Source organism: Sparus aurata, chromosome 9 (genome assembly GCF_900880675.1).
Source record: "Sparus aurata chromosome 9, fSpaAur1.1, whole genome shotgun sequence".
Classification (NCBI taxonomy): Eukaryota; Metazoa; Chordata; class Actinopteri; order Spariformes; family Sparidae; genus Sparus; species Sparus aurata.
The window spans coordinates 9,080,001-9,107,017 of record NC_044195.1 but is presented as its reverse complement, the minus strand read 5'-3'; the positions used below and the strand labels follow the sequence as shown (position 1 = coordinate 9,107,017).

The 27,017-nt window shown below is 41.6% G+C and overlaps 3 protein-coding genes across 4 annotated transcripts in view; 1 reads left to right on the top strand and 2 right to left on the bottom strand.

Annotated features, from left to right (window-relative positions):
* Window positions 1-596: 596 nt before the first annotated feature.
* On the bottom strand, window positions 597-10,955 carry ska3 (spindle and kinetochore associated complex subunit 3). 2 transcript variants are annotated; one of them, XM_030427421.1, is made up of 11 exons: window positions 10,717-10,955; window positions 10,551-10,612; window positions 8,897-9,068; window positions 8,267-8,705; window positions 8,075-8,136; window positions 7,185-7,375; window positions 6,750-6,953; window positions 6,294-6,485; window positions 6,052-6,131; window positions 4,999-5,142; window positions 597-1,148 (listed from the first exon to the last, which is right to left on the bottom strand). In XM_030427421.1, exons 1-11 carry the CDS (start codon window positions 10,832-10,834, stop codon window positions 986-988), a joined length of 1,827 nt encoding a protein of 608 aa, XP_030283281.1. In that variant the 5' UTR covers window positions 10,835-10,955; the 3' UTR covers window positions 597-985. The 2 variants fall into 2 exon arrangements, with proteins under 2 accessions (XP_030283281.1, XP_030283282.1); XM_030427422.1 differs by having other exon boundaries at window positions 597-1,151; window positions 5,003-5,142.
* Window positions 10,956-12,915: 1,960 nt separating this feature from the next.
* Window positions 12,916-23,889, top strand: LOC115587444 (uncharacterized). The gene is made up of 5 exons (XM_030427260.1): window positions 12,916-13,006; window positions 13,170-13,239; window positions 13,408-13,597; window positions 15,874-16,077; window positions 22,985-23,889. The coding sequence occupies exons 2-5, from the start codon at window positions 13,187-13,189 to the stop codon at window positions 23,738-23,740; spliced, it is 1,203 nt and encodes a 400-aa protein (XP_030283120.1). The 5' UTR covers window positions 12,916-13,006; window positions 13,170-13,186; the 3' UTR covers window positions 23,741-23,889.
* hcn5 (hyperpolarization activated cyclic nucleotide-gated potassium channel 5) overlaps window positions 23,784-27,017 on the bottom strand; it is a 19,738-nt gene continuing 16,504 nt past the window's right edge. The window contains exon 10 of the mRNA XM_030427259.1: window positions 23,784-26,594. Coding sequence (XP_030283119.1) covers window positions 26,422-26,594 — 173 coding nt within the window. The 3' untranslated portion in view covers window positions 23,784-26,421. The remainder of the gene's footprint in view (window positions 26,595-27,017) is intronic.

Below are 27,017 nucleotides of genomic sequence, written 5' to 3'. Positions count from 1 at the left end.
AAACAGTGTTCCAGGGCTTTATTTTCCTCTGAGAACAGCTTGTTTATTCAGTTATTGAAGATTCAAAATGTCTGAGTTTGTATTGGTACCTCAGTTATACTGTGAATATTAAAATTCTGATTTTGAAGTTTTTCTCCAAAACTACATAGTGCCCCTTTAAAGACCAAAGTTTATATAGACCAAAAGTATGTGTACTCTTGTTCAAGGGCTGTTCATGTTCTGAACCAGGGCCCTCAGTGGGGCCCATCAGAGGACAGTCTCGATGCTACATCATACAGCGATTAAGATAGAAAGTACTCGTCCCTGTAAACAGAGGTTAATAAAATAACCCCTGCTTCAAAATAGATTAGCAGCTGCTCTGCGGCTTTCCAGTGTATAACATGATCTTCACTCACGGACAGATTTTGCCCAGTCATTACTGTAGAAGTTCACATTTCCAAATATCTGTTGCTTCAAACTATTGTGTGCATATTTACATATTTATATGACAGAATTTTTAAAGTCAGGGTCCCCTCTGGTTGCTGGAAGTCAATTGTACTGGGGCCACAGAGGGCTTTTTCTGCATAGAGTTCAGGTCACACACTTACACTAAGCCCTTTATGTTAACATATTTTTAATATGCTACACTATCAATAGTCTTTATTGAGCTCATTCATTCATTAAATGCAGTAATGTGTTATGATTTTTCCATATACAGGTCAGTTTGAAACCAGAATAACACTTCAGAAGGACAAATTATTGACTAGCCATGCATCAGAACTATTTACAATCCAAACACAACAATTTGCACGCCTGCTTTTTCTGGTAAAGTGAATCAGTCAAGATTTCTCTTGTTAATTGTTCGTTTTTTGCAGTGTAGATATATTGATTAAAGCTGAATAGTTAACCAATGATCCGCATTTCAGTAAGTCAAAGATGGAGGTACAGGCAGGTTTTTGAGTACAACGGAGACTATGCTTGGACTCCCAATTGGACAAACTCAATTTCAAAACTTTAGCTGCGTGTGCACAGTTTGTATACAGAGGTGTCCCTGGCCCCTCCCACATGCGTCATCCTCTTGAGCTCGGTCAGACAGAGGAGGTACACAGGGGTCTTGGATCCAACATTGGTAATCCTCCTCAGCTCCTCCATCCTCAGCTCTGTTTTTTCTCCTGCAGAGGGCACCACAGAACAGAACAGTGACCGGTTAGATGCATCAGACAGCTGCCTCAAAGTGCTATTAATAGGTCCCAAGTTGTTTTGTTTCTTTTTGTATTTCTTGTTCATTAGATCATTTGTGGGTATACCAGCAGAATTAAACCAAAAAATGTCTGCCTTCATGTGCTTCAGCTGGAGGCATCCCCTTGTTTTGGTGTCTTGACTGGGTTTTGAGTAACAGGGGGTTATATCCTTTTAGAAAGCATAATAAAGCCAAATAAATGTTAAAGTGGGAAACCATTCAAATTACTACCAATTTCAGGCATACATTCTGTTGCTATGGGCAACATCTGCTGAGACAGTTCCATAGCAGCGCACCTGACAGCAGGACCATTTATCTACTCCAGATGTCCTTGTTGGACCGTTATCTGTCAGTACCCCACTAATTATAGCCATTATGTGACAGTTTGTAATTTGAGATAAAAAAATCATTTTAACAGCAATTTATTATGGTCAACTATGGCCATCATACAAAAGTAAATCTTATCCACTGTGTGTCATCCTTTTCAAGCATTTGCTTGCTGTCTGGCACCTTTAGGCCACTCATTGTCAGTCACTAAGTTAATTATAGGATACCACTTATAGCATGCACCATATGGAAGAAAATACAGCAATCTACATGACCACATGCATTCTCCTTGACCTGCACTGTGGTTGTTAGACATAAACCAAATCCTTGCCACTTGAGCCTTTAGAGCATACTTGTCACATTCACACATTCAGAGGTAGCTTTTCAAGGTGCAATTTGGGGTTCAGTATCTTGCTCAAAGATACTGCAGCAGCCGGGGATTTGAATCAGCGACATTCTGATTATTGGACAACCCACCCTACCTCCTGCACTATAGTTAAAGGGTGTAAGCAGATGTAGGTGGCCCTCTTTGGGCCATGACAGGTTGCTATAGTAGTTTATGGATCCAGTTGATATGGTTTATGCCTGTTACTACAACTGGAGTTACACATATGAGTGCAGTGAGTTCACACTGGTGAGTGTGATATCACAGAGACCATGTAATACAGCCCTGTGGTGTAAATTAACTCCAAAGATTAAATAGTCATGTGTCGCTATCGGATTCTTTTAAAGTAATGAACTACATGAGATACTGTGTATTCTACTTTAATGGTTACGGCTTGACTCAGGCTTTAGAGGATCACTGGTCACTGAGTGGCATGGGCAGCCCATTGCATTTAATACCATATGCCTACAGTCAGTCAGTACTAAGGACTATACAACATTGTGTTCCATAGTGCAAACATAACCAAGAGTGAAGACCTGGTTGCGTTCAATTAGAGCTTATGCAAGTGGAAACTAGAGACGACCAATTTATCTCTCTTTCAATTTCATTGGCCGATATGGCCCTTACATGGGCATATTACAGATATATTGGTGTCAGCGTATATGTGTTCTGATATGCGTCGATATGTTTTGTGAGTGAAATACATTTTGGAATATTGATGAGCAATGACGCCATCATTTCCCCTTTTCAATATAATGTTAACCCTGCCCCAACCATCCTGTTAGTCATGCTTATATGACATCTGCTTGCTAATGTTAGCAAAGGTAGGTAGCTAGGAAGCTATAGTACAGTCATGCCAGTCAGTAACGCAGACTGAAAGGCAAGCATCTTTTGGTGGTTTGCAACTGAGACAAGTATTGAGTGGTTTTTTAACATTTTATTGTTACCTAAGGCCTAGGAGGTGAGATGCAGTACTGGAAATTATATAAACAACGTGCCCATATTTTACTTTCCTCTGAAAACCGTCTTAATCTTATGCTTATCACATATCGACATGTTAATGAGGTACAGTGCCTTGCAAAAGTATTCAGCCCCCTTGAACTTTTCCACATTTTGTCATGTTTTAACTCACAAATGTAAATGTATTTTATTGGGATTTTATGTGATAGACCAACGCAAAGTGGTGCATAATTGTGAAGTGGAAGGAAAATGATACATGGTTGAATTTTTTTTTTTAACAAATAAAAAACAGAAAAGTGTGGTGTGCAAAAGTATTCACCCCCCTTCACTCTGATAGCCTTAAATAAAATCCAGTGCAACCAGTTGCCTTCAGAAGTCACCTAATTATTAAATGGAGTCCACCTGTGTGTAAACTTATCTCAGTGTAAATACAGCTGTTCTGTGAAAGCCTCAGAGGTTTGCTAGAGAACATTAGGAAACAAACAGCATCATGAAGCCCAAGAAACACACCAGACAGGTCAGGGATAAAGTTGTGGAAAAGTTTAAAGCATGATTAGGATATGAAAAAATATCCCAAGCTTTGAACATCTCACAGAGCACTGTTCAATCCATCACCTGAAAATGGAAAGAGTATTGCACAACTGCAAACCTACCAAGACATGGCCGTCCACCTAAACTGACAGGCCGGGCAAGGAGAGCATTTATCAGAGAAGCAGCCAAGAGGCCCATAATAACTCTGGAGGAGCTGCAGAGATCCACAGCTCAGGTGGGAGAATCTGTGCACAGGACAACTATTAGTCATGCACTCCACAAATCTGGCCTTTATGGAAGAGTGGCAAGAAGAGAGCCATTGTTGAAATAAAGCCATGCAGTTTGCCACAAGCCATGTGGGGGGCAAAACAAACAGGTGGAGGAAGGTGCTCTGGTCAGATGAGACCAAAATTGACGTTTTTGGCCTAAATGCAAAACACTATGTGTGGCAAAATCACCCTGCACATCACCCTGAACACACCATCCCCACCCTGAAACATGGTGGTGGCAGCATCATGTTGTGGGGATGCTTTTCTTCAGCAGGGACAGGGAAGCTGGTCTGAGTTGATGGGAAGATGGATGGAGCCAAATACAGGACAATCTTTGAAGAGAACCTGTTACAGTCTGCAAGAGACTTGAGACTGGGGCGGAGGTTCACCTTCCAGCAGGACAACAAGTCTAAACATACTGTCAGAGCTACAATGGAATGGTTTAGATCAAAGCATATTCATTGGTTAGAATAGCCAAGTCAAAGTCCAGACCTAAATCCAATTCAGAATCTCTGGCAAGACTTGAAAATTGCTGTTCACAGACACTCTCCATCCAATCAGACTAAGTTTGAGCTATTTTGCAAGGAAGAATGGGCAAATATTTCAGTTTCTATATGTGCATCGCTGGTAGAGGCTTACCCAAAAAGACTTGCAGCTGTCATTGCAGCGAAAGGTGGTTCTGCAAAGTGTTGACTCAGAGGGATGAATATTTTTACACACCACACTATTCTGTTTTTTATTTGTAAAAAAAAATTTAAACCATGTATCAATTTCCTTCCACTTCACAATTATGCACCACTTTGTGTTGGTCTATCACATAAAATCCCAATAAAACACATTTACATTTGTGGTTAAAATGTGACAAAATGTGGAAAAGTTCAAGGGGGGTGAATACTTTTGCAAGGCACTGTAGCTTGCAAGCTAGAGTTTGCCAGCTCAGTATTAACATGATGGAAAGTAAATAAACAGCATCCCTATCATTTACTATCATATACTCGTTAATGCTAAACAGTGAGATATTGCTAAAGATGACATGTATTGATAGTTAACAGAAAGGCTTTTCTGATTGGAGTCACATTCACTGAAATAACGGTTCAGAGCTGGAGCAAAGTTGCAGCGTGAATGTCCTAGCCAGCTTGACAGAAGATGAGTGGTTTAGTTGCGAGCAGGGGTGGAATGTAACCAAGTACATTTACTCAAGTGCTGTACTCAAGTGTTGCAAAAGTACCTGTAAATTGTACTTGAGTACTTAAATACCATTTCAATATACTAATTAATTAACTTCAATCATAAGTGAACTGTAGCACTGACCTGGCCACTCTGCTATGAATTTGTTGATGTTGTGGATTGTCTGGTTGAGGTTGTGCAGAGTCATCTGCCTCAGGTAGCTGGGTAAACTCTGGAACTCACTCTCCGATACTACCGACACACTCACGGCATTGGCAAGAGGACTGGATGGGAGAGGACATGGCACAATTAAAATCTTGATTGGTAAAAAATAAATTAATCAATAACATTTAAAAAAAAAAGGCATGTATAATTTTTAGGACAGCACAAATAAAGACACTATGTAGAAAGAAATGAACATCCATTCTTATTTGACAGGGTTGACAAAACTATCCCTCTATCCCAAAATGTAAAAAAAAAAAGGAAATTTAAGTGATACTAAATCCCTGAATGTCATAGTTATTATTCTTTTCTTCGACTCAGAAGCAGTCTGATCTGCATAAAGGTACGTCCACAAAGACGAGGACCTGAGAACTGAACATCCCACTGTGCAACTGGGACCACAACTTCCTCACCATTGGACCGCAGGTGGCTCAGACGGGGAGCTGTGCCTCTGGTCTCACTTACGCTAATCTCCATCTCTATCCTCAAATTCACAGACGACACATTGGTGGAAGGCTTGATCACCACCAACAATGAACAGGCCTACCAGAACTAGGTAGACAACCTGGCACAGGGCTTCACGTTAAAGATCCTGACCCTGAATGTCAGCAAAACAAAGGTAGCGGTGGTGGACTTTAGGAGACCGCAGGCCAGAAGACTCTCTAAAGATCAACTGACAATCTTTTATGAAGGTCTTCTTTAAGCCTTGGGTATATGGTTTCATTTAGCATTTTATACTTTATTAAATGTATGATCACGCTGATATTCCTGCACAGTTCAGTCTGGCACAATTCACTGCCGGTTTTACTTTTTGGATCTCTGAGCATGTATCAGCTACCTCGAGTCTTGCAACTTTAGTGGGGAGATTCTACAAAAATGTCTTTAGCAAAGGTTTGGCCTCCTACACTGAATGTTTCTTTAAAATGGATCAGTCCCTGGTTAGAAATAAGTGTTTTTCTGAGATACTTTACCTGCTTTTATATTTGTCAGCCTTGACAGTTGGGTGCACAATGGCCATGGCATTCTTTTTCAATTGAGCCTGAGACACAAGCTACAAAAGAAAAGAAAAATCATAAAAGCACTGAATGATTATGGCAGGAAAGTTGAATTTGACATATTGTAAAGTTGGTTTGGGGTTTTAGGTCATATGTTGTTCTTTTTGGTCAAGTAACTTGAAGGCATGTAAATCAATCTAAAAACTTGAGGTACACACTTTACAGATGTCCTGTGTAACAGAGCTGAGTTCTGGCATCTCTGGGGTGCTGGGGTCTCCGAAGTCCATCCTGAGACGAGGTGTCCCTAAATTGAACTCCTGGGTTGGTCCGTCCAGCTCCAGACTATTAACAATGGGCTCCTTCGTCAGCTTTTCATGCTCACTGGTCTTCTTCAGCATTTTGGAACTTTTCTGGAGTGAATATAAGACAAGTAAAACTGCAGGCAAACAGTGAATAAAAAAAGTTTATCTTTAAATCTTTATATCATTGTACAGAAGTCAAAAGTAATAATTTATTACTTATTTTGCCATTTCCTGACTGGATTTTCCACTAATGTATCCTGATGGTCTGTAAACCACATTTAGTCATACAATGATTTGGCATACATTCCTTTTACAGCAACTTTTTAAATTACAACAACCCTCAGACCAATCAGTGGTGAATTTTTGTCTTACATTTTGTAAATAATTGTCCAAAGCAAATTCTAGCTTTGGCATCTCTGGCATCTGGTCCTCCACACCCAACATGGACATCTCTGGAACATCATATTCCCAGGAGCGCTTGGAGTTGATTGTTCTGTTACGCGGAGACGTCTGAAGTTTGAAAGTTTGGCTATCGTCATCCATTTGTATGTTGATGGGGTCAGGCTGCTGAACACTCTGTGAAGACATGCAGAAAGGCACAAGCTCTGAGTTAAAAGTCTCTCAGATCAGCCAGTCTGGATAAGTAAATAAAGAAATACATTTTTATCACAATAGTCTATCTTTAAACCAACCTAGAGATCATTCTTACTGATCACCCAAGGGGGACATTTGACTATTAAGACCCACAGGCAAGAGAAAGTGTATCATCAAATAAATGTTCCACGTGCACAAATTCATTCATTGTACCTTTTTGGTGCTGACCATTCGGTTCACGTACGGGGTTTGAAAAACTGGAACCTCTGGGGTTGTAGGCTGGTTGCTTGTGGAGGGTTCTTGGTCACCATTTCCTCGTGTGGGTGGCGAGCAGTGAACGTTTGTCTTCTTTATTTTAAGCCCCGGGGTGCAAAACACAGGCAGCTCTGGGGACTCCAAGTTGTCTGAACGATGTGATATAAAGGGATAGAATAACATATTATTTGCAAGGAGGATGGTGGCATTTATGTAAATGTATTAGTGGTATTGTGTTTTATGTTTTTCTATGATTACTGTTTAAGCAGCTGTATCACAATACTCATGTTTTATTCATGTTTTTAGTACATTTAATATGTATTCCTCATACCCATTCAGATAAAATGGGGAAAAGATTGCTGTGACAATGAAAAGATCAGGATTCTGGCATCAAATATCTGGTCCTGTTTATAGTCTTGTTAACTAATTTCTCAATGTCATGTAATAAAGTTGTTGTTCTGGTACCAAAACACAGGTATTGAGCTGGAACTAGCATAAAAATTAAACCAATGATACCAAGACCCAGTTGTTGAGCAGTTTGGAAATGCAGAAGAAAAACAAAATTAAAGTAAAACCCGAAGAATGTTTTAAGCTGAAACTGGGTCCGCTTTACAAAAAAGAAATTCTTCAGTTCAAACAAGTTTCTGTAATACATTAACTGGAATTAAACTACTCTAAACTGAGTTAAGATTGTATTTCAAGCTTAGGAAGTTTCAGTGATGAGACACCTGGTTCTTGGTTGAGCTGATTAAAACAACAACAAAAAAGGATGGATAGAGAGCATAGGAACAAAAAAAACTTGCTGATATTCCTGACTGGCAAAAACATGAGCTGTAACAGTGCCATACCTTTAGCCTGCAAACTTTCCATTATTGAGCTCACTGGTGGTACAGGCATATCTTGTGATGGTCTGTTTAGGAAGAATATACATAATAAAACTCAACTCTTGAAAGATCTCTTACAGTACTTCTGCATGTTGCCAGAAAGGGTCAATAAATGTCATATACTGTATGGATTTTGTAAAGCACATTATGCTCTACCTTGGGGGCTTGTCAATTTTCTTCTGTAACAGATCCATAGTGAAGTCGTTGAGCAGACACATAGTGTGCTCTGAGATGCCAAAGTCATGCATCTGGGGTGTCTGCACCTCCTCCTCATCCATCCGCAGGGCACATTTAGGAGTTATGGGCATAGGTGGAGATGCAGGCATGTTGAGTGATGGGGGAGGGAGCCTCATCTCCGGCATAGGGGGCACTTCAGAGCACCACTCTGCCCCAGCCATAGCTCTCTTCAGATGCATCTCAGACAGGCCAAAGTCAGAGAGCTGCGGGGTTCGCAGAACGTCAGTGACGGGAGGCGGTCCCACTTTGGGAGATGATAAAGAGGGATCATCTCCAGCCTCCTCCTGGCTTTCCCCTTCTCCTTCTGCTAACTCATCTGCTACCTGATTTCCAGCATCTGACTGCTGACCTGTGGCCCCTGTGTAGGTGAGTCACAGTAAAAAAAGACATAACATTTTTTTAATGCATCCCATATCTTTTAGCTTATAGTTGTGAACAGTTGAGAAAATTAATCTTAACTACTAAAGGTACATAACATACTGTTCATAAAGTTAGCTTTAACCTTCACAAATAGGTTGACTGTGTGTGACAGCTGCATTCATTACTTACTGGTTTGTGCCTGGGTGTCTCGGGGAGGTTGGTAACCATATTTTTCGCAAAGTCCCCTCATTGCCTGGATGTCCTGAGTGACCCTCTGCTGCATCACTCTACAGGCCTTAATGAAGTTGCTCACCTCATTATCCCGTGCTTTCTGCTGAGTCAGCTGCTCCTGTAGCTGCCCCTGTATGAGGACAAACCAGAAATGATAATTGCCTTCCTCTCAAAAGTTAACAAGCTCCCAGATTTAAAGTACATGTGCAGGGTATGGCCTTAAAATAGAATCACAATACTTTCAGGTCATGATATATACACATCACGATTTTGAAATCTTCTTAAAAGCACTTCATGAATGTTAGGACTGGGCATCAAAATCAAATAGCCCAATCTTTTTTCATCAAATATTGTAGGGATGGCTATTGGTACTTTCACAAAATACTAACACAATAACCGGTTTTTTGTCAATATTCATCTGCAATGTGGATATAAAGACTAAGTTGGTAAAGACAAATATGAAAAACAACTAGAAAAGTCTGGTACATTCAGAAAATGACATCATCTTACTGTAATGCAGCCTTTTAACCCAGGATAGACTACACTTATGACGATTATCAGGCCCTGACAGTTATTGGACAAAGATTCAGCAATTTTCGATTATTGGTATCTGTGATTTTTTTTCTATCCGATTGCTGATTAAATAAACACACTGAAAAACGCGCTACTTTGGTTCTGATGCAGCATGTTCTCACACAGTGTCCCTCTCACAACACTCTGATCTGATTGGTAACACGCCACAATTAACAGCCTATAAACACTGAGTAACCTGAATCTGCAAATTAACTAGTAACCAAATGTATGATATTGGAGAGGGGGAAGAAAGCAGCATAAAAAAGGAATGACCCATGTAAAGTGACTGAAAGCTGTACTTAAAAACAGAACTTTGGTCATTCCATCACTTGTTGTTCTGAATTTGGACACAAAGAGTTTTATCTTTTACTACAAATGAATTTAGGCCCTAAATATCCGTTTTCAGTCGCCTTGATTTCTAATAATCGGTATTGGCCCTGAAAATGTCGTACTGTCGACCACTACTTACAACATATCATAATATAATGACATCCAAAATCCAAGACGGTATATAGTCGCTCTCTCTCTCTATATATATCGTATATATATTGCCCAGCCCTGTGTGTGATAATATGTATTATTCACAAAAAAGGCTGAATAATACATTTCAAAAGCTGGCATTCTTTATGATGCTTAAGGAGGAATTATCTTTTCTTTCAAAAAAAAAAAAAAAATCTCTATCTATTTATTGTGCTGCAACAAACAATGTATTTACCTAAAAGTACTACAACAAGTACTACTACTGCTGCTACTAACATTAACAATAATAATGAATGTTAAACTCTGGTAGCATTCATTAAAAAGCTTGTAACCATATTGTTATAGTGTTAGATTGCAGGTAGGTAGAGAGCCAGTGAGAGAGTGTTGTAATAAAATGTCAGCTGACTGTTTGGTTCCACCGGTCTGTCACATACAACATGCTAACGGAGGGATGTGCTAACCAAAATGTGTCACGATTGTTAATGTCGTTAAACCAAGCTCCCTTAAAGTGTCAGTTTAATGAACACAGTTTGGTGCACAGGTCATGACATCACCGTACCTTTAGGGTTCCGACTTCAGAGCTCAGTTCGTGTAACGCTCTCATCCCTCTCGCCGTGGCTTCTGCAATAAGAAGGAACTCTAAGTGACACATGGGCACTGTCCATTATTATATACATGCTGGACAGTGTCGCTCCATCAGGCTGGTTTGTCAGTGTGTCACTCACCGCTGTCATCGTCGTCTTTGTTTCGGTTGTCAAATGTGTGCTGGAGCCTGGCAGTTTCTGACTCTAGAGTCACCGCCAGCTTTCTCAGCTTGTTAAAGAACCGTGACGTCGGGTCCATTTTCAGGTAAGAGTCCAAACCATACGACAATCCTCTCAAACCCAATCCTACACTCACACCAGCGTTTGTTTACCTCCTAGGCTCTCCTCCAACAGGAAGCAACTTTTTTGATTTTGGCGCCAGAAGCGGAAGCGGCCTCTTCTTCTTCGTTGGTGTCGCATTATCGCCATCTACAGGGTGGAAAAGAAACAATCTAATCCAGATTTTAAAAAGTAAAGTTCATCAACCTGTATCCCCCTCTGTAAAAAAAAAAAAAAAAAAAATAGCCAATGAAAGCCTCTCCCACCACAAGACTACTTTCTCACAGCATTAACAGCTCCACTCCAGCATCACAGGAAACCACCATGGCCAAAATATTAATAACTAAATCTAGTCTTTACAAAACAAAATACAATATTCCTCATGCTTCCTACCTAATTTTCTCTTCCCTTGAACCTTTTTTCTGATCTGCTTCCACATCACTTGTTTCTTTTATTTTCCCTACCATGCTTCATGACTCCCCCCCACACTGATTAGCCCGCACTTGCCTAATTGCAATATTTTGAGGTTTAAACAGAGAACAAACATTTTGTTTATTGAGGGGTGATGGGTGGAGGCATGGTTTGCACTGGGGTATTTGAGTGGACATTCAAAGCAGTTTCTGTCATGTTTTTCTCTGCTTTAAATGCAGGTCTCTGGCCTCTGTCACCAGGGGATGAATGTGTGTGTGAATGAGTGAATTCTGACTTGTGTTGTTAAGCACTCTGTGTGGTTGCTAAAACTAGAAAGGTGCAAAATAAGTACAATCTATTTACCATTTTTACATTGTCTCCACAATCGAGTAAATAACCACTATACTTTGAGAAGTACATTTGGGAATACCTTCTGCCAGAAGATGGAGCTGTTCTTCAGCAAGCAACATTGGTCATATCAATTGACATCAGATCGAGTTTGTATTGGCTTTGAGCAACACCATGGCAATACTGGAGGAAAGTCAATGCAATGTGAATTGTCGCTTTGTGTTCTTGAATGCAGGCTTTTCAAAAGACAGCAGCAGGTGGTTTATTAGTGTTCAGGATAATAAGGCCTCAATTTAATGTTAAAAGGAAAATGGTAATTAAAGACTGACATGAAGTGTTGATATTATGAATAGCTCAGGTGAGACAGAGAGAGAGAGCAGTGGCAGTTGATCGTGCTAGAGAGTGGCTTAAAAGAGGGAGCAGTGTTAGAGATACGAAACATTACTTTCTTATTGTTACGTTTATGGTAAGCTTACATTATAAAATACAAAGAAACACCTGAGCATCGCAGCACAATGCTGAAGATTTTGTGTGAATGCACGCTTCATTGTGTCTGCTGTGTGCCTCTCTGCCCTGCCTGTCTGTGTCTGTGTAGCTCGCCCCGCCCTCGGTCAAACAGAAACACAGACCTGAAGCTCTTTATGACAGACTGAGAGCAGAGAAGAGAGACGACCTGGTTGCTATGTCCTGAACTGGCAATGTTATCGGTGGGGGGGGGGACACCTCCACTCACAGGCCAATACCCTGAAGCCTCCAAACACAGCAAAATAATGAAAATATAAGAAAATGCAGGCAGAGGTCAGGGTCTCCACAGACAGACATGACCACACACACAAGTAAGTGATGATTGAAATAAATTAATTTGGTGTCAGTCTTTTGTATTTTCTCAGAAAAATCCTGCATAATATTTGTTTTTTTCACTTTCCTCTCTACCTTTTGACTTTGCCATTTATTCTGAGTTTAAATTTCTTCTCCAAAACCACATAGTGCTCCTTTAATATTCAGAATTTTAGGTGCAATCAGTTGAGATTTTTACCTCTGCATATGACAATGTATTTCAGTGTTTTAATCATCATTAATCAAATTTAACCTGTAAATAAAGTCAACAATGTATGGCAAGACTGACTTTAAGGGCTGCATTTCTTTGTCTTACACCCCTACAGATTACATGGTCATGTGAAGATATATACGTCTCAACAATCGGACTTTAGAATAAAGCTAGCTCTACATCTACCCCTTAAATTCATCAGTTAAATATGCTCCATCCTCGTCTCATTTTCAAAGGGAGCTGTGGGTGGAGAACTCTTATCAGATTAACTGGTTGTTCAGGAGAGTGTATAAATATTGGACAACCTGTGAAGGTCAGTACAGACGTGCACATCGAACAACTCAGGTGAGTTCTAATAAGGAATGAACAGGTGTTTTTGGTCTCAAGTTAATTGTCTTATAAGATTTATACCAATTTCAATCATTTCTACATAATGACAGAACTTTGTTTCATCTGTTGTCAGGATTGTGGGGTTCACTGTTCACTCTCTTCATTGCTTATTATTCAGAACGCAGCTCTGGAACCATGGCGATGTTTGGAAAGGTTTTGGAGCCTGTGGGCTACATGCAAACTGTGAGGTCAGTTTTTCCGTTATACCAGATTGTGCATCTGAATATCTCATTAATTTCTACATAATAAATCATCTAAATACATACTCCTTTATATGAAGAACCCTATCTGCTGAAATTGTAGCATGTCAAAAGTTATTATAAAGTGACTCAGTAGTGAGTGTATGTGATTCTCAGGGTCCAGGTCCAGGGGATCTGCTCTTATTTGGGTGGCAGTGCCACAGCAGAGGAGACCGAGGTGGCCAAGAAGAACCTGGACAGCATCGACCAGGAGCTGGGAGCATCAGGTCACGGCCTGCTGGACGACCGGGAGGTCCACCAGCTGGAGGACGATCTGGCCGTGGTCTACTACCAGCTGGGCACCGCGGTGAGGACACTGTCCCTGGAGCTCACACATGCAGTTATATTTAGTAGAGCCGGCAACTTAGCTGATGTGTTTTGGAGGGTATTAAAGACATGAGCTCTAACTTGTATGGTAACAGCTGAATCTTTTATTAATGTGAAAACTTTAAATCAACACCACTCTAGTTATGCATGTTTGGGGCATCTACTCCAAAGACATGGATGGAAAACACTCCTATAAACACTTGCCATCACTCAAAATGCATCATCATACTTAACTAGTATGCATACAACATACTTGACTCAACTAACTTTTGTTGTGTCAGAAAAGAAATTATTTTTAAGATACACTCTCAACTTGCAGTCCTTCTCGTGACTTGTGACTGACACCACGGCTTCCTCAAGGACACTTCAGTGGGACAGAAACTTACCAGCTTACTTGAACTACCTTGTAAAAATGTGTCTTGTTTAAAAAACATAGATTCCGGTATTCAAATTTTGAGACGGTCCTTGAACTGCCTTGAGATAGACTTTCTAACTCCCACATACAAAATGGATGAGAAATAGAAGGCGAAAGATTTCGGTTGCAATTAAAACTGAAAACTGATCTGTGGACTGCTGCTGGCTGACAGATGGATAGCTGAGAGAAGAGAGGACGTGAATATAGAACGTATTCAACTTCGGCGCCAGATTGGGTAGTTTTTTCAAAATAAACGTGGTCAAAGGGCTCTGAAGGTGCAGCTGACCTTGGAGAGTAACAAGTGCTCGGCCAATTTTCCTGAACAGCTGTGTGACTCCGACTGACCTATGGCTGAACTCATCATGTTAAGTGTATTATGTAAATATAGATATATTGAAGCATCTGTTTAGGTTCACCGGACTGAATATGAACTGGCTTGTGCCTTTTTTCCCCCCGGTGTAATTATTTCATAATGCTAATAGGAACTGCTGTGTTCATGTTTATCCGTACAAATCTCTCAGATGAGCTAAATACAGCCACCATTTCACAACATAAGTTTTTCAAGCGACAGAATTTAAAAAAAAAAAAGCAAAACAAGAACAAACAAACCTTCCTGCATCAGTTTTGCTGAATAAAATGACCTGAGCTCCCTTCTGTTTGGTGGCAGCTTGTTTCTGGAGTGAGAATATGAAAGAAAGCGTGAATCCTGGCACACTAAAGATGTCTAGTGAGCCTCACCGCGATAGGCCATGACATTTGTTGTTTGATATAATATGAATTGGTAAGAGAATATAAATATGGTGGGCAGTGAAACCTACTTGGCAAAAAATCAATCATCCGTATACATATCCTCACTGTGATATATTACAGAAATGCTTCAAATGAACACAAACAGTAAATCTTAACATTTATTGAAATGTTTTATTTTGGACAGCAGCCACACTAAGACAACTACAAAGTCAGCCTACTATCACCCTAAGAATATACCCAGGATAAAAGGACTTATGTCTGGATTTGGAAAAACTTGTCCATGCATTTATAGTCAGCAGACTCAACTACTGTAACGCTGTCTTTACAGGACTCTCTAAAGAATCCATCAGACAGCTGTAGCTGATTCAGAGCGCAGCTGCTCGAGTCCTTACAAGATCCAAAAAAGCAGATCACATCACTCCGGTTCTTAGATCTTTACACTGGCTTTCAGTCAGTCAAACGATAGATTTCGAAATCCTGCTGTTGGATTATAAAGCACTGATTGGTTTCGGACAAAAATAAATTTCTGATCTGCTGCCACGTTGTGAACCATCCAGACCTCTGAGACTGTCAGGTACTGGTCTGCTTTCAGTCTCTAGAGTCAGAACTAAACATGGAGAGAAAGCGTTCAGTTATTATGCATCACATATCTGGAACAAACCCAGAGGCATAAAGAGGCAGGAAATGACCTCAGGGAGACACAAAATGACAACAAAGACATACAAGATTCTAACAAAGACTGAAAAAGACTCAGAGAGATGCAAGACAACCACAAAGAGATGCAAAATGAGATGGGGGGGTGCTTTGTCTAGGCTGTTTGAACAAAGTTAGAAAGGAGTAACAAATGATAGATATTTGTTAATTCTGTTTCTTCTTAGAATAACTTTAAATATTTTAACATGACACATTTATGATGAATTAATTTCGCATTCGTTTAGTACACCGAATGAATAATGTAGCTTTTGATGATGCAGTTTCTTCTTGCCGTTTTATTCTTTTTACAAATAAAACAACTCTCTGAATGCGTGCCTGAGTCCGCTCCCTTGACCTCTTCATCTCAAGTTAAACTCCTCTCACCCTGCTTGTTTCAGGTGAGGGCCCAGTCAGACTTCACCAAGAAGGAGACGGAAGTGTTCCTGCAGTACGTGCAGGACTACCGGCTGGAGAGGCAGCTGACGGCACTTTACAACCGCCTGATGGGAGTGTCGGCGCTGACCGACCAGCCCACGCTGCTGGAGGAGGTCATTCTGAGCCGCAAGCCCAAACGCTGGGAGCTGAGGGAGTTCTGCGTCAAGGTTTGTGAAGGTGCGGGGCACAGGGTGGGGGGGGGGGAGATATTGGCAGATCTCCCTTCAGGGGTCCTTAGAGCTTAATTTCCTCTCATTAAACATGTCAGTATACAGAGGCATGCACCCTTGCTTAACATCAGCAGAGGACACACACCGTACACGGACACACACACACACACACACACACACACACACAGAGGCATAAAGAAAATGGGCATTAATACAAGACAACTATTTTAAAACAGGAACTGTAACTAATCTGTAAAGAAGCTTTTAAGATGGCATTTTATTAGAATAATGCAAATATACTCAATCTCCGTGAGGAAGTTTATACGAAAGAGTCACTCAGGAGCACAGCTGCACAGGATTAATAATTCATTTTCAAAACCAAAAAGTTGAATCTGACAGAAAAACATAGAGGTCTTGAGGGAAATGAAGCATGCTGCGTTTATCCTCATGCAACGGAAATAAACTGAATCTTTAATTCAGCAGAGCTGTGACCTTCTGTTGTCTTTCTGCAAGCTGAGTTGGCAAATTCCCCTTTGCCTGCACTGTTGGTACAAACATTTGTTATCCACTAAAAGGAGAAACAACAGAGTGCGGCAATGGCTGAGCCTCTCAGACTTTAAACTTAAAAACAGAAAGACTGTATTCTATGTGAAACAACATTACATAACTGTGACGTCACTAAAGTGTTTGAGACCCACAAAAACCAACCCGAGTGCAAGCATTTCCTCTTTCTGCAGAGTTTTAAATAGAACTTTCCCTTCCTGTTTCTCACGTAGAAAAATAAATAACAAATGTCGATGTCACTTCAAATGAAAAATCACGTGTCCATTTGTCCATCTGCCCCGGTGCCCTTGAGCATGACACGCAATGACCATCCACGGTTAGAAGTGGACAGACTCTGCGGCAGTAGCAGGGCTGTTTCTTATGTAAAACTAATTATGCAATCGTCTTTTAAACGTATTTGCAGCCATGATCGAGGTTGGACCTGCGTTTAGCCCATGTTACACGCTACATGTAAGATTGTTTTGAGGGCAGTCTGACGAGTGTGCACAGAGGTTGTCTTCAACACAGCTGCTGTTGTTACTTTAGAGAAGACAGACAGGGTTTGCATCCTAGAAACTCGAACAGGTCCAGAGTTCACTCATCAAGGGGCTTTAGGATGCGAGGGAGCCAGCCTCGGTGGATTAGCCTTAAAGCTGAAGTGATTTCTGCTTGAAACCGGAGCCGAACGGATGATTTGTTTGTGTAGTTGTCCGTTCAAGGACTTGTTTGCCCGCCGACCTGATTTGCATAAATACTCCGACTTAAATTAAAGCCCAGCGCTTTCACCGAGGCGCAAGTAATTCCTAAATTTGCCCTCACTGTGCAGTCGCAGGCAATCACAGTGAAATTTTGCACTAAACAATTTGAAAGGACCAAGCTAACTTTATACTCTGTATCGAGCTGAGGAATCTACAGTGCACAGCAGAAGGTTTTATTGTAGGAGAAGGACATGTCCAACCTTCCTAACCCTGACCAAGGAATCAAAGTCACCGCTGTGAATTATGTGTCCACACTGGAGAGCCTGACCTTGTTAAACAAAGGAACCACAGCTATGTTTCTTTAACCTTGGAGAACGTATCATGTGTAAATATGTTGCAGGTGATACGTTTATGTGTCGCACTGGGCTTTTTCTCTCCCTGCTGGCACAAGAACACATGAAATGTCTTCTTTTGTAGATCCGACGAAATATATCCCATGATAAACGAATACAGAGCTAGAAAAACTGCTGAGATCGTCCACAAGTTCACCTACATATCCGCAGACAGTGACAGACTCTGTGTACTACCCTCGGATCTGCTGGTTTATTTTGAGCACAGAGGGGAGCTTGGACAGTCGCACGGAGCCAAGTGTTCGAGAGAACGAGCCAGAGCAGTTAGAACCAGGCTCTGTGCTGTGGTAAGGATGCGATTTAGAAATGTACAACCGACAATCCCAGATGGGTTGATGTACAGCTAAAGACAACACAGCGTCATAAACAATTCATCAGAGCCGCATTAACCCTAACCCGCATAATTCTGATACAAACTACCATCAACTGAAAGTCTGTACAGGTGTAAGATGAATTAAGATGCAAAAAAGTCATTAAAAATGACATAATGATGTTTTGGAGCAGCCCACAGGAAGGGAACACCAAAATCCAAAATCTGAACTTTTCATATATAACGCAGTCAGCGGCAGACATTCTGATGATTTTATGATGTCATCAGAATAAGAATATAGTGCATCGCCTATTAAGTTAATACCTGTGTGTTGGCTGTAAGAACAAACTTGGTCTACTTAAAAAATACAGCAACCTGGTTTCAGTTTTGGTTTCTAGGTGGTACTTCCTATCTCCCTAAAGAGTTCCAAGGTGATACTTTCCAATGGCCTATAGAGTACTGTAGTGATGAGTCATAAAACCTGGTAATCAGTTAGCATCATTGTTCATCTGTGATGATTATCTTGCTGAACAAAACATGTAAATGTCATAAACCTGAGATTAATTTCTGCAGTAATCCAAAATCCAATTCAAAAATCCCATAGGCTTTATGTCGCCATCTCTATAAACTATCAGAGTGGAGACAGCAGAGGAACGCGATATGAATGCAGAATCAGCTGTCAGGGGACAAGAGTTTAATATCGGAAGTTTTCTGGTTTCCATTTGCAGTCCAGATATTAATAACCAATCGCATTTAAACAGGCAGGTAAACCAACAAATTGTCAGACCTACACGACTGAATTGTCGATTGTCAGAGACTTCTAAGACAACATATATCACCGTTCCAAAAACAACATGCTGTTGCAGTGTATCAGACCTCCATTGTGCAGTCGCAGTTTGGTGAGGTTTAAAAAAACATCTGGTTTGGGTTGAAATCACAATGCTACTTATTTAACTTCTGTTAAAAATGTAACTGCATTAAATAAGTAATTTATGATATATATGTAACATTATTTTACTTCGTTAGAAAGTTAAAAGAACTCACCACAAACATCTGGTTTCATGTTGGACATGAACAGCGTCCACCTTAGTTGAAACCCTGTGGTTTGTATAACCTACCACCCATCCCCGACCTCCTCCTTATACAGAGTTTTCACTCTTTCTTCCCCCTCCCCTCACCTAGTCCTTTGAAGCTGTAATAATCCTAAAGCTACTACAGGTCGCCACCTAACAACACACTTTAATAGACGTCGCAATCATTGGCTTTGACGCCGCTTGAATTTTCGACCTATATAGTTGGTTGTCTGATGAAGACGGGCGCAGGTAAATAGCCTGTGCGTAGAGAGTCCCTATCACCTCACAACCATTTACCGTTTTAATAGCTTTTGAAAAATGTATCTGCATTCATGTACAGATATCGTTCATATGGATAAGCCTCTCCAACTCAATCCTGGTGTCTCAACTTGCTAATCAGACTGTAAACAATGACCGGTGCACAGATGAGGAAATCTCATCTGCTGCTACACTGGAAACCCAGGCACACTGACCGTTGCCCCAGAGAATAAAACATTGTCAGACCGATGGGTTTTGTTGGCTAAGTACAAAAGCAGAACAATAATGCGACAAAAACACTACTTTGTCCACTTCGTACACAGGGATCAATTTTATTTTAAATTCCACACAGCAGTGCAACACAACTTTTAAAGAGTAACACAATGAATTGGTTGTGCTTCACGCAAAATGGCCAATCTGAAAGAAAGCCTGTTTTCTTGCATATTTTCTGTTGTTCTTCTGATGTCGTTATAACCAAAATGGCACTGTGCTCATGGAACCTGAGGATCCTGTCCTCAGACTACTTGGTCAAAAAGGCACAACAGGGTTTCTGATTACTTAAACCGTTTATTAAAATAAACTAGTGCATTGCCCGTAGGAAGCATGTATTTCTATAGAAAAGTGGGAGGTTAAGTAGCTTTTTCATGGATGGCCAAATGAGGCTGTGTTTGAAGGTGGGACGTCAGGGATATAATTGGCTGTTTTTGATTATACCATTATATGTCACCTTAAAAACTATTTACATTGCCTTACTTGGTGTAATTATTTTTAGCACAACCTCACATGTGTGACTGTACAGTTATTTTTTCATTTTAAGGTACTATATTAACACTATGGACCTAAAATCACAAAATAACATAAAATCAGAGTAGAAAAAGTTAGTTTTTTTACTGTGAAAACCACAAATATGTTTAATGGACCAATTGCATTAGTTATAATGCAAATATAAATTGTTGTTTGCTAAATTGGTGCATAAGTTTTTGAAATTTACAAAGCTATGTGTAACTATTTACATTTAAATGCAGGCAATGCCTCAGGCTCAGGGCTTAGCTCATTCCTGCCTGTTCCACATTCAGCCGTCTCCTCCTTGGTCACAACACGACTCCACTACTCACTAAACACACTACACCAAACACTACATAACACACTAACTATACACTCCAAACACGCTATATGTCACAAATCTCTCAACTCTCAAAACTCGCTATCTCTGTCGCTGTCTCCAACACATCACTGCTGCTATCAATCATCCGCCGATGTCCCTCCCACATCTTCCTGTTCCTCAACAACCAAACTTGCTGCTTGGACACTTTCGTGACAAAAGCAGATTTTTACTGTTTCTTCCTGCACCAGACATAAAGCAAACGTCAATGTTCGCGAAAAAGCGTATTGGACATTATTTACCCTAAATCCGGTTTTGGACGTGCCGGTGCGCCTGCTCCGTCAACTCGGTAGGTAACTTTAGGCCGTGTGGGTCGGCTAGCGGCTAGCAGCTAGCTACACACAAACATCCAGAGATTCCGATCCCACTTTGTTGACCGCGCGTCTCTGGATCTCCTCAGACCCGAACAGACTCAGTCTGGACTTGTTTAATCTCATTATAATCCACAACAGTCAGTTTAGATGAACAGAACAGAACAGAATGGGACCGAACCGCCGGCAAAATCCCGGTCCAGCTCGCGCCGCTGCAGGTATAAATCCGCTTGTGACAAAAGCACATTTTTACTGTTTCTTCCTGCACCAGACACAAAGCAAATGTAACGGCAATGTTTGCGAAAAGGCGTGTTGGACATTATTTACCCTAAATCCGGTTTTGGACGTGCCAGTGCGTCCGCTCCGTCGACTCGGGCGGTGGGCCGTGTAGCGGCTAGCGCGGCTAGCGCTAGCTACACACAAACATCCACAGATTCCGATCTCACTTTGTTGTCCGTGCGTCTCCGGATCTCCTCAGACCCGAACAGACTTGGACTTGTTTAATCTCATTAATCCACAGTTTAGATGCACAGAACGGAACCGAACCGCTGGCAAAATCCCGGTCCAGCTCGCGCCGCTGCAGGTATAAATCCGCTTGTTTTTTTAAGGTATGTCGTGGGCTTGAGCTCTGCAGTGATTGGCTCTGGTGCGCACGTGGCCACGGTGTGCAGTGGTTGGCTCTGGTGCCCACGTGACTGTGGTGGCTCCGGTGGACAATGCTTGCAGAATTTGTAAAGCATTTATGAAATAATGTATTCACGCTATTATTGCAGTCCAAGCAAATGCTTATTGCACACCACTGAACCACGCGGCAGCCATGTTGAAAGTCTCAGGTCAGTCTGATCCTGATCCGCAGAGATATTTGAGGAACACACACACACACACACACACACACACACACACACACACACACACACAGACAGACAGACAGAGATTCCTTGTATTATAGATAGATGACTTCTTTTGAGCAGACAGTCTGAAAAGTTGTGAAGCCCAGCTTTAATTTTACCCAACACTATTTGAAAAGCACTCATGTGATAAAACAACCCATCTGGTACTCATGCAGGCTTAAACACATGTTCCAGATCAGGGCTGCCCAATTCTGCCTGGTAGAACAGCTACATACTGTATGAATTTATTTCTTCATTAGTGTGTCTGCACTGATTTTTTCTGATTAGACAACCAGGGGGTAAGTCAACCAGAGGCCGATCCTGGTTATGTAATATTTCAAATCAGGGCTGACAACGGTGGAGCCAGTTGGCTCGCCATATAGGGTTCGATTTAAGCTGCTTTCTAGCGTAAAAAATAAATACGCAGGATTCCTAATTATAATCTATAATCTGAGCAGGGTGGAATCACACTTTGCAAAGAAAGTCATTAATTTAAGGGGAACTCAAGACCTATTCCATAGGAAACAATTTGACCCGTCAAAGCAGGTAAAGCACAATTGGGATACACTACTCAGCAGTGATGTGCACAAGGGGTAGTGTCCTCGTGGCCCAATTGTTGAAAAACGCGTGCTAAAGTGCCCTCTTGGTTGGCAAAACACACTAAACTGCCCCCTTGGCTGGTTAAAACATGATAAAGTGCCCTCTTGGGAGCCAAAACACGCACTAAAGTGTCCTCTTGGGAGCCAAAACGTGTGCTAAAGTGCCCTTCTTTTCGCCCCTGGCCTTCAAGAAGTCTGCGCACGCCACTGCTACTCAGAATTAGTTTGGGTTATTGGGATATGGGTGCATTTATGTGTGTGCACAGATATGCAATAAAAGTCAAATGAAAAGCATTGCATTATTTTTGGGGGCCAAAATATTCACAAAACACAAAATAAAAGTGTGTAACAGGAAAACACCCTAATGTTCCTAAATAATTTTGATTTGTGTAAATAACATTAATGGTGGCTCAGTTCCATTAAGTGTCCCAGTTAGCTGTTCCAGAGAACCAGCATGGAATGCAGCCCTCCTTAATGTTATTGAACACTCTCATGCTTTCCCTTTTTCTTCCATGAGAAAGGTCTGTTGTGTTTGACTTTTGACCTGTGGCCATCATGAAGTTTCAGTTATGGTTCCCAATAAAAGTTTGACTACCACAGTTGAGCTGAAAGCTCATGCTTTCTTCTTTTCCTCCTCTGACTCTCCACAGGTTAACTTTGTCCTGGGTACCGGTCTGCTGTGCCTCTTCACGCAGGCTTCTCTGACAGGCAGAGACCAGGCTCTACTGATGAAGACCTGGTCTGACCGCATGGGTGCCCTCTACAGGAAGATGAAGAACACAGGCGGGCGCTGCTTAGGCTACTTTCTGCAGCAGGCGGAGGAAGATGTACGGCAGCAGCTCCACCAGGCCGTGCAGGACCGTGCACCTCCTGAGGAGGCAGCGTCGAACATCCTGAAGACCCTGGAGAAGAACTATGACTGGCTGCGCTGGGCGGTGATGCTCCACCCTGCTGTGGGAACCATGGATGATGAGAAGGAGGAGGAGGAGCCACAGGAGGAAAAGGTAGATAAGGAAGATAAGGAAGAAGTGCCGGAAAAACAGCCGCTCAACAATTTCCTTTCTGTGGCGTCTGAACCACCGATTCCCCATGTGGTGGCGTGCTACCGCGACACACCGACTTCGCTGGACAAGAGTCGCATCCACCAGCTCATCGTGGACCTGGAGTGGAAGATCCCCAACCCACCACCTGAGGTGTATGCCTCCATTGAGGAAGACCCGGGCAGGGCGCGGCGTTACCTGGCCTCACGCATGCTGAAGAAGCTGCAGGAAGGGCTGGGATCCGGTGTGGCTGTCCACGTGGTGCCGGGCAGGATGGAGATGAAGTGCAACTTCCCTCCAGCCTCTTACTACCTCTACGAGTACAAACACCGGCTGGCCTCGGGCACCGTGTGTGTGTTTGGATGAAAGAGAAGGGGAGAGGAAACAACATGCTGTTCTCACACAGATGTTTCATCATATTAGAGTATCGGCTTTATTTTTGTTGCTCTCACAGTGGCATTGACATGTCTTGTGTAATATTGCTTACAAATAAATGTCATTTTGGAGGAAAGGAACAATGACATACATGAGTTTTATTATATCATCGGCAAAACTACAGCTTGGGTCTTATCTAAGACATCCCTAGAGAAGCCAGTGGCACCGCAGCAGGGAGGGTACTGTCGGTCAGTTGGTCAGACAGTCGGCCTGAACTATCTCAGCAACTACTGGATGCATTGCGTGAAATTTGTACATTCATGGGCTCCAAAGGATGAATTGTATGACTCTTTAGCGCCATTATGAGGTAAAAATGTCACTTTGTCTAATACTTTGGTTTATGATTAATAAGCTGTGCTGCGATGTACAGATGTGTCAGTGTTAGCATGCTTACATGCTAACACTGACATGCTTACATGCTAACACTGAGATCGCAAGCATCATAAATGTTACAACTGCTGAAACAATAACCATGAACATGTTAGCATGACAATATTAGCATCTAGTTGTGCGTAAGAACAGCCTCTGCTAGCACGGCGCTCAAAGTACTTGTTGAGGTCTGAGAACACGGTGGCTGAAGCTATTTATGCTCAACGTTAGACACACATACAAATACAGATGGAGCCTCCTGTCCGCACTCAGCAGTCATTTCGTCCCAAGCCCTCGGTAACAGCACCAAGCCAACTTTGATAGTGGCCAAACTGTGTAATTACAACGTCACGTGATGCACTGATGATGGGTGCAAAAGAAGCGTCTGTAAAATCATGGTTCATGTTATTGAGCGTCACAACCCCGGTGAAATGACTCCTTTCACAGTCACAATTTAAGCCATTTGGTCCATTAAAATGTAAAAGAGCCACAAGATTAAATCTCTATTCAAGTTAGCCGGGTGACAAACCAGAAGTTAGCTGGCTTGGTTGGCAGAAGTCTGCACACTGTATGGGCCCCACAACGTGGAAGATCTGGGTATTTTCATAGCCTGGAAGTAGAGCCATTTTGACTTCAAATGCCACTGAGCAGCTTTTACGGAACGAATGGGGCTCTGCCTCCAACACTGTGTCCAGGTTTTAATGTAACATCCATATTTGTCCATATTCCTGCAAATTTCTGAAAGGTCAACGGTACAGACCACTGGAGCAGTAACTCGGTACTCATGGGTGGGGCAGTGCAACCAATTGTTCAACTGACACACGACTACAGGACAAAAAACAGTGTAACTTCCTGAGGAGAGGTTATGTGAGTTTGTGAGAAGTTTTTAACATCTGTATGATGTTACCTTTGCTCGGCCACAGAGACAAACAGTTACAATAGAACAGCTGGCAGGAGCTGGAGTTAAATGGTAGCGAAGGTTTGAGGCCGATTTGACCGTGGGTGGAATAGAACTCGGAAGTTTAGAAGGATGCAGGCAATGACAGTTATATCATCTGAAACAGATTTTCACACATAAAGGGAGCATCACTGAGCCATTACGGTAGCTACAGCAGAGTCAGAACAGGGACAGAACACAAGAAGCCAGACAATCGGACATGTGGTGACATTCTTCATTGCATAGGCAAAATATGCTGAGTTCTGTAGAGTTACTGTAAGTTGAACCAGAGGTCAGTCTTAATAATGTGCCGGATGATTAAACAGATGGGGAATAATTTTACTGCCTTTTGTTTCAATAAGTTCTTGTATGGGTGATTTTTACCGCTCATGCTCATCGCACGCACCGGATGGTTTGTTACACAGGAACATCTGGTAAGGTGCCACTAGGAAGTGTTTGGAAAATGGCAGGCACTTTCAAAAAATTGTTGGCAGGTTATTGGACAAACCATCTGTCTATCACAGGCTAACTTCAACCGATCCAAATAAACAGTCAGAGAGTGCTGCCACCACCAGAGCCGGTTTGTAAATCAAACTTTTACCAAAGTCAGTTCAAATTCATCTTTTCCATGGAGGCCCATTCTTTGCTCTTCTTTCATGAAATGTACTCTCCAGTTCTTGTAGAACTGGTGTTATAGCAGCTTTGCTAACCTTATCTTAAACAAAACACTTCTCTCGCTGGTCGTCATATCTAAACAACGCCGTAGCTGCCAGTAGTTCCTCAAAGGACACCGATTGGCTGAACCACTATGTGTTCAGCCACAAGCGCAAAGCTGTGTAATGACCTGGTGAGATGGATTTGTGAGATGTTGTGATCTTGCGAATCTAGCTCCCTAAGACAAGTGTTCTCAGATCTCAGCAATGAATTTGGTGTGCATAATCTTTAAAGGAAGGATGTAAAAAACAACAAAAATAAAGCCCAAGTTTTATGAAATTAGAATTTCCTTTAAGGCTTGCTGCATCTTTCTTATTTTGTCACTGAGATTGGCATTGACTGCCCAAAAAAATCAATGCTAAATTGCAATATCAACAAGAAGCAGCTATCAAATGTTGGACCCGTCTTTAATATTACAGTCTTGTTTATTGCTAATAGCTGACAGAATAATTCCCAGTCAGAATGAAAATAGTCAAAGCTCTGTCCAACTCGTATCCACATGAAGAATCAGTCTTTCTGTAAAATGTTCCAGAAATATCCATATCTCCTGTCTGTTCCATACAGCAAAAATGTCCAAACACTGTCCTTGGTCTTACACGAGTCCACCATCAGAGTTGAGCTGCATAATTTTTTCTAAGTCCTTCTTGACATCTGGGAAGCCCTCCAGCACGTTCTGAAAGTCGTCCCAGGACAGAGAGAAGCACTGGCAGTCAGTCAGTGCCTTCACTGTGGCCAGATGTTTGCCTTTGGTTAGCATGCATGTCTCTGTAGGACACACAGAGGGAACCACAAAAGCATGGTTAATGAGTGAGTAAATCCAAATAACGGGGATGAGGTCTGACAATTAATCCTAAATTAAATAACCAGACTGAGCTGAGTTGTTTCGGGAAGCCTGCTTAGCTCTAAATGCTGCTAGGTTTGCTGCCAAAAAGATTAGGACCAGTTCCCACTTAAAGCCTGAGAATTAAATAAATCCTCCAAATTGGAGAAGATAGATTCATTTAGACTGACTCAGATTTTATGACTTGCTCACTAATGCAAAAAAAAAAAAAAAAACAGATGCTTGCAGGTATGCCCATAATGGGCGTGAATGTATGATGTGAAAAAACAATGAATACTGAACAATGAAATATCAACGCCCTTCTTGTATTAATATACATGGGCCGGATGCAGCACCATGTAGTTCCT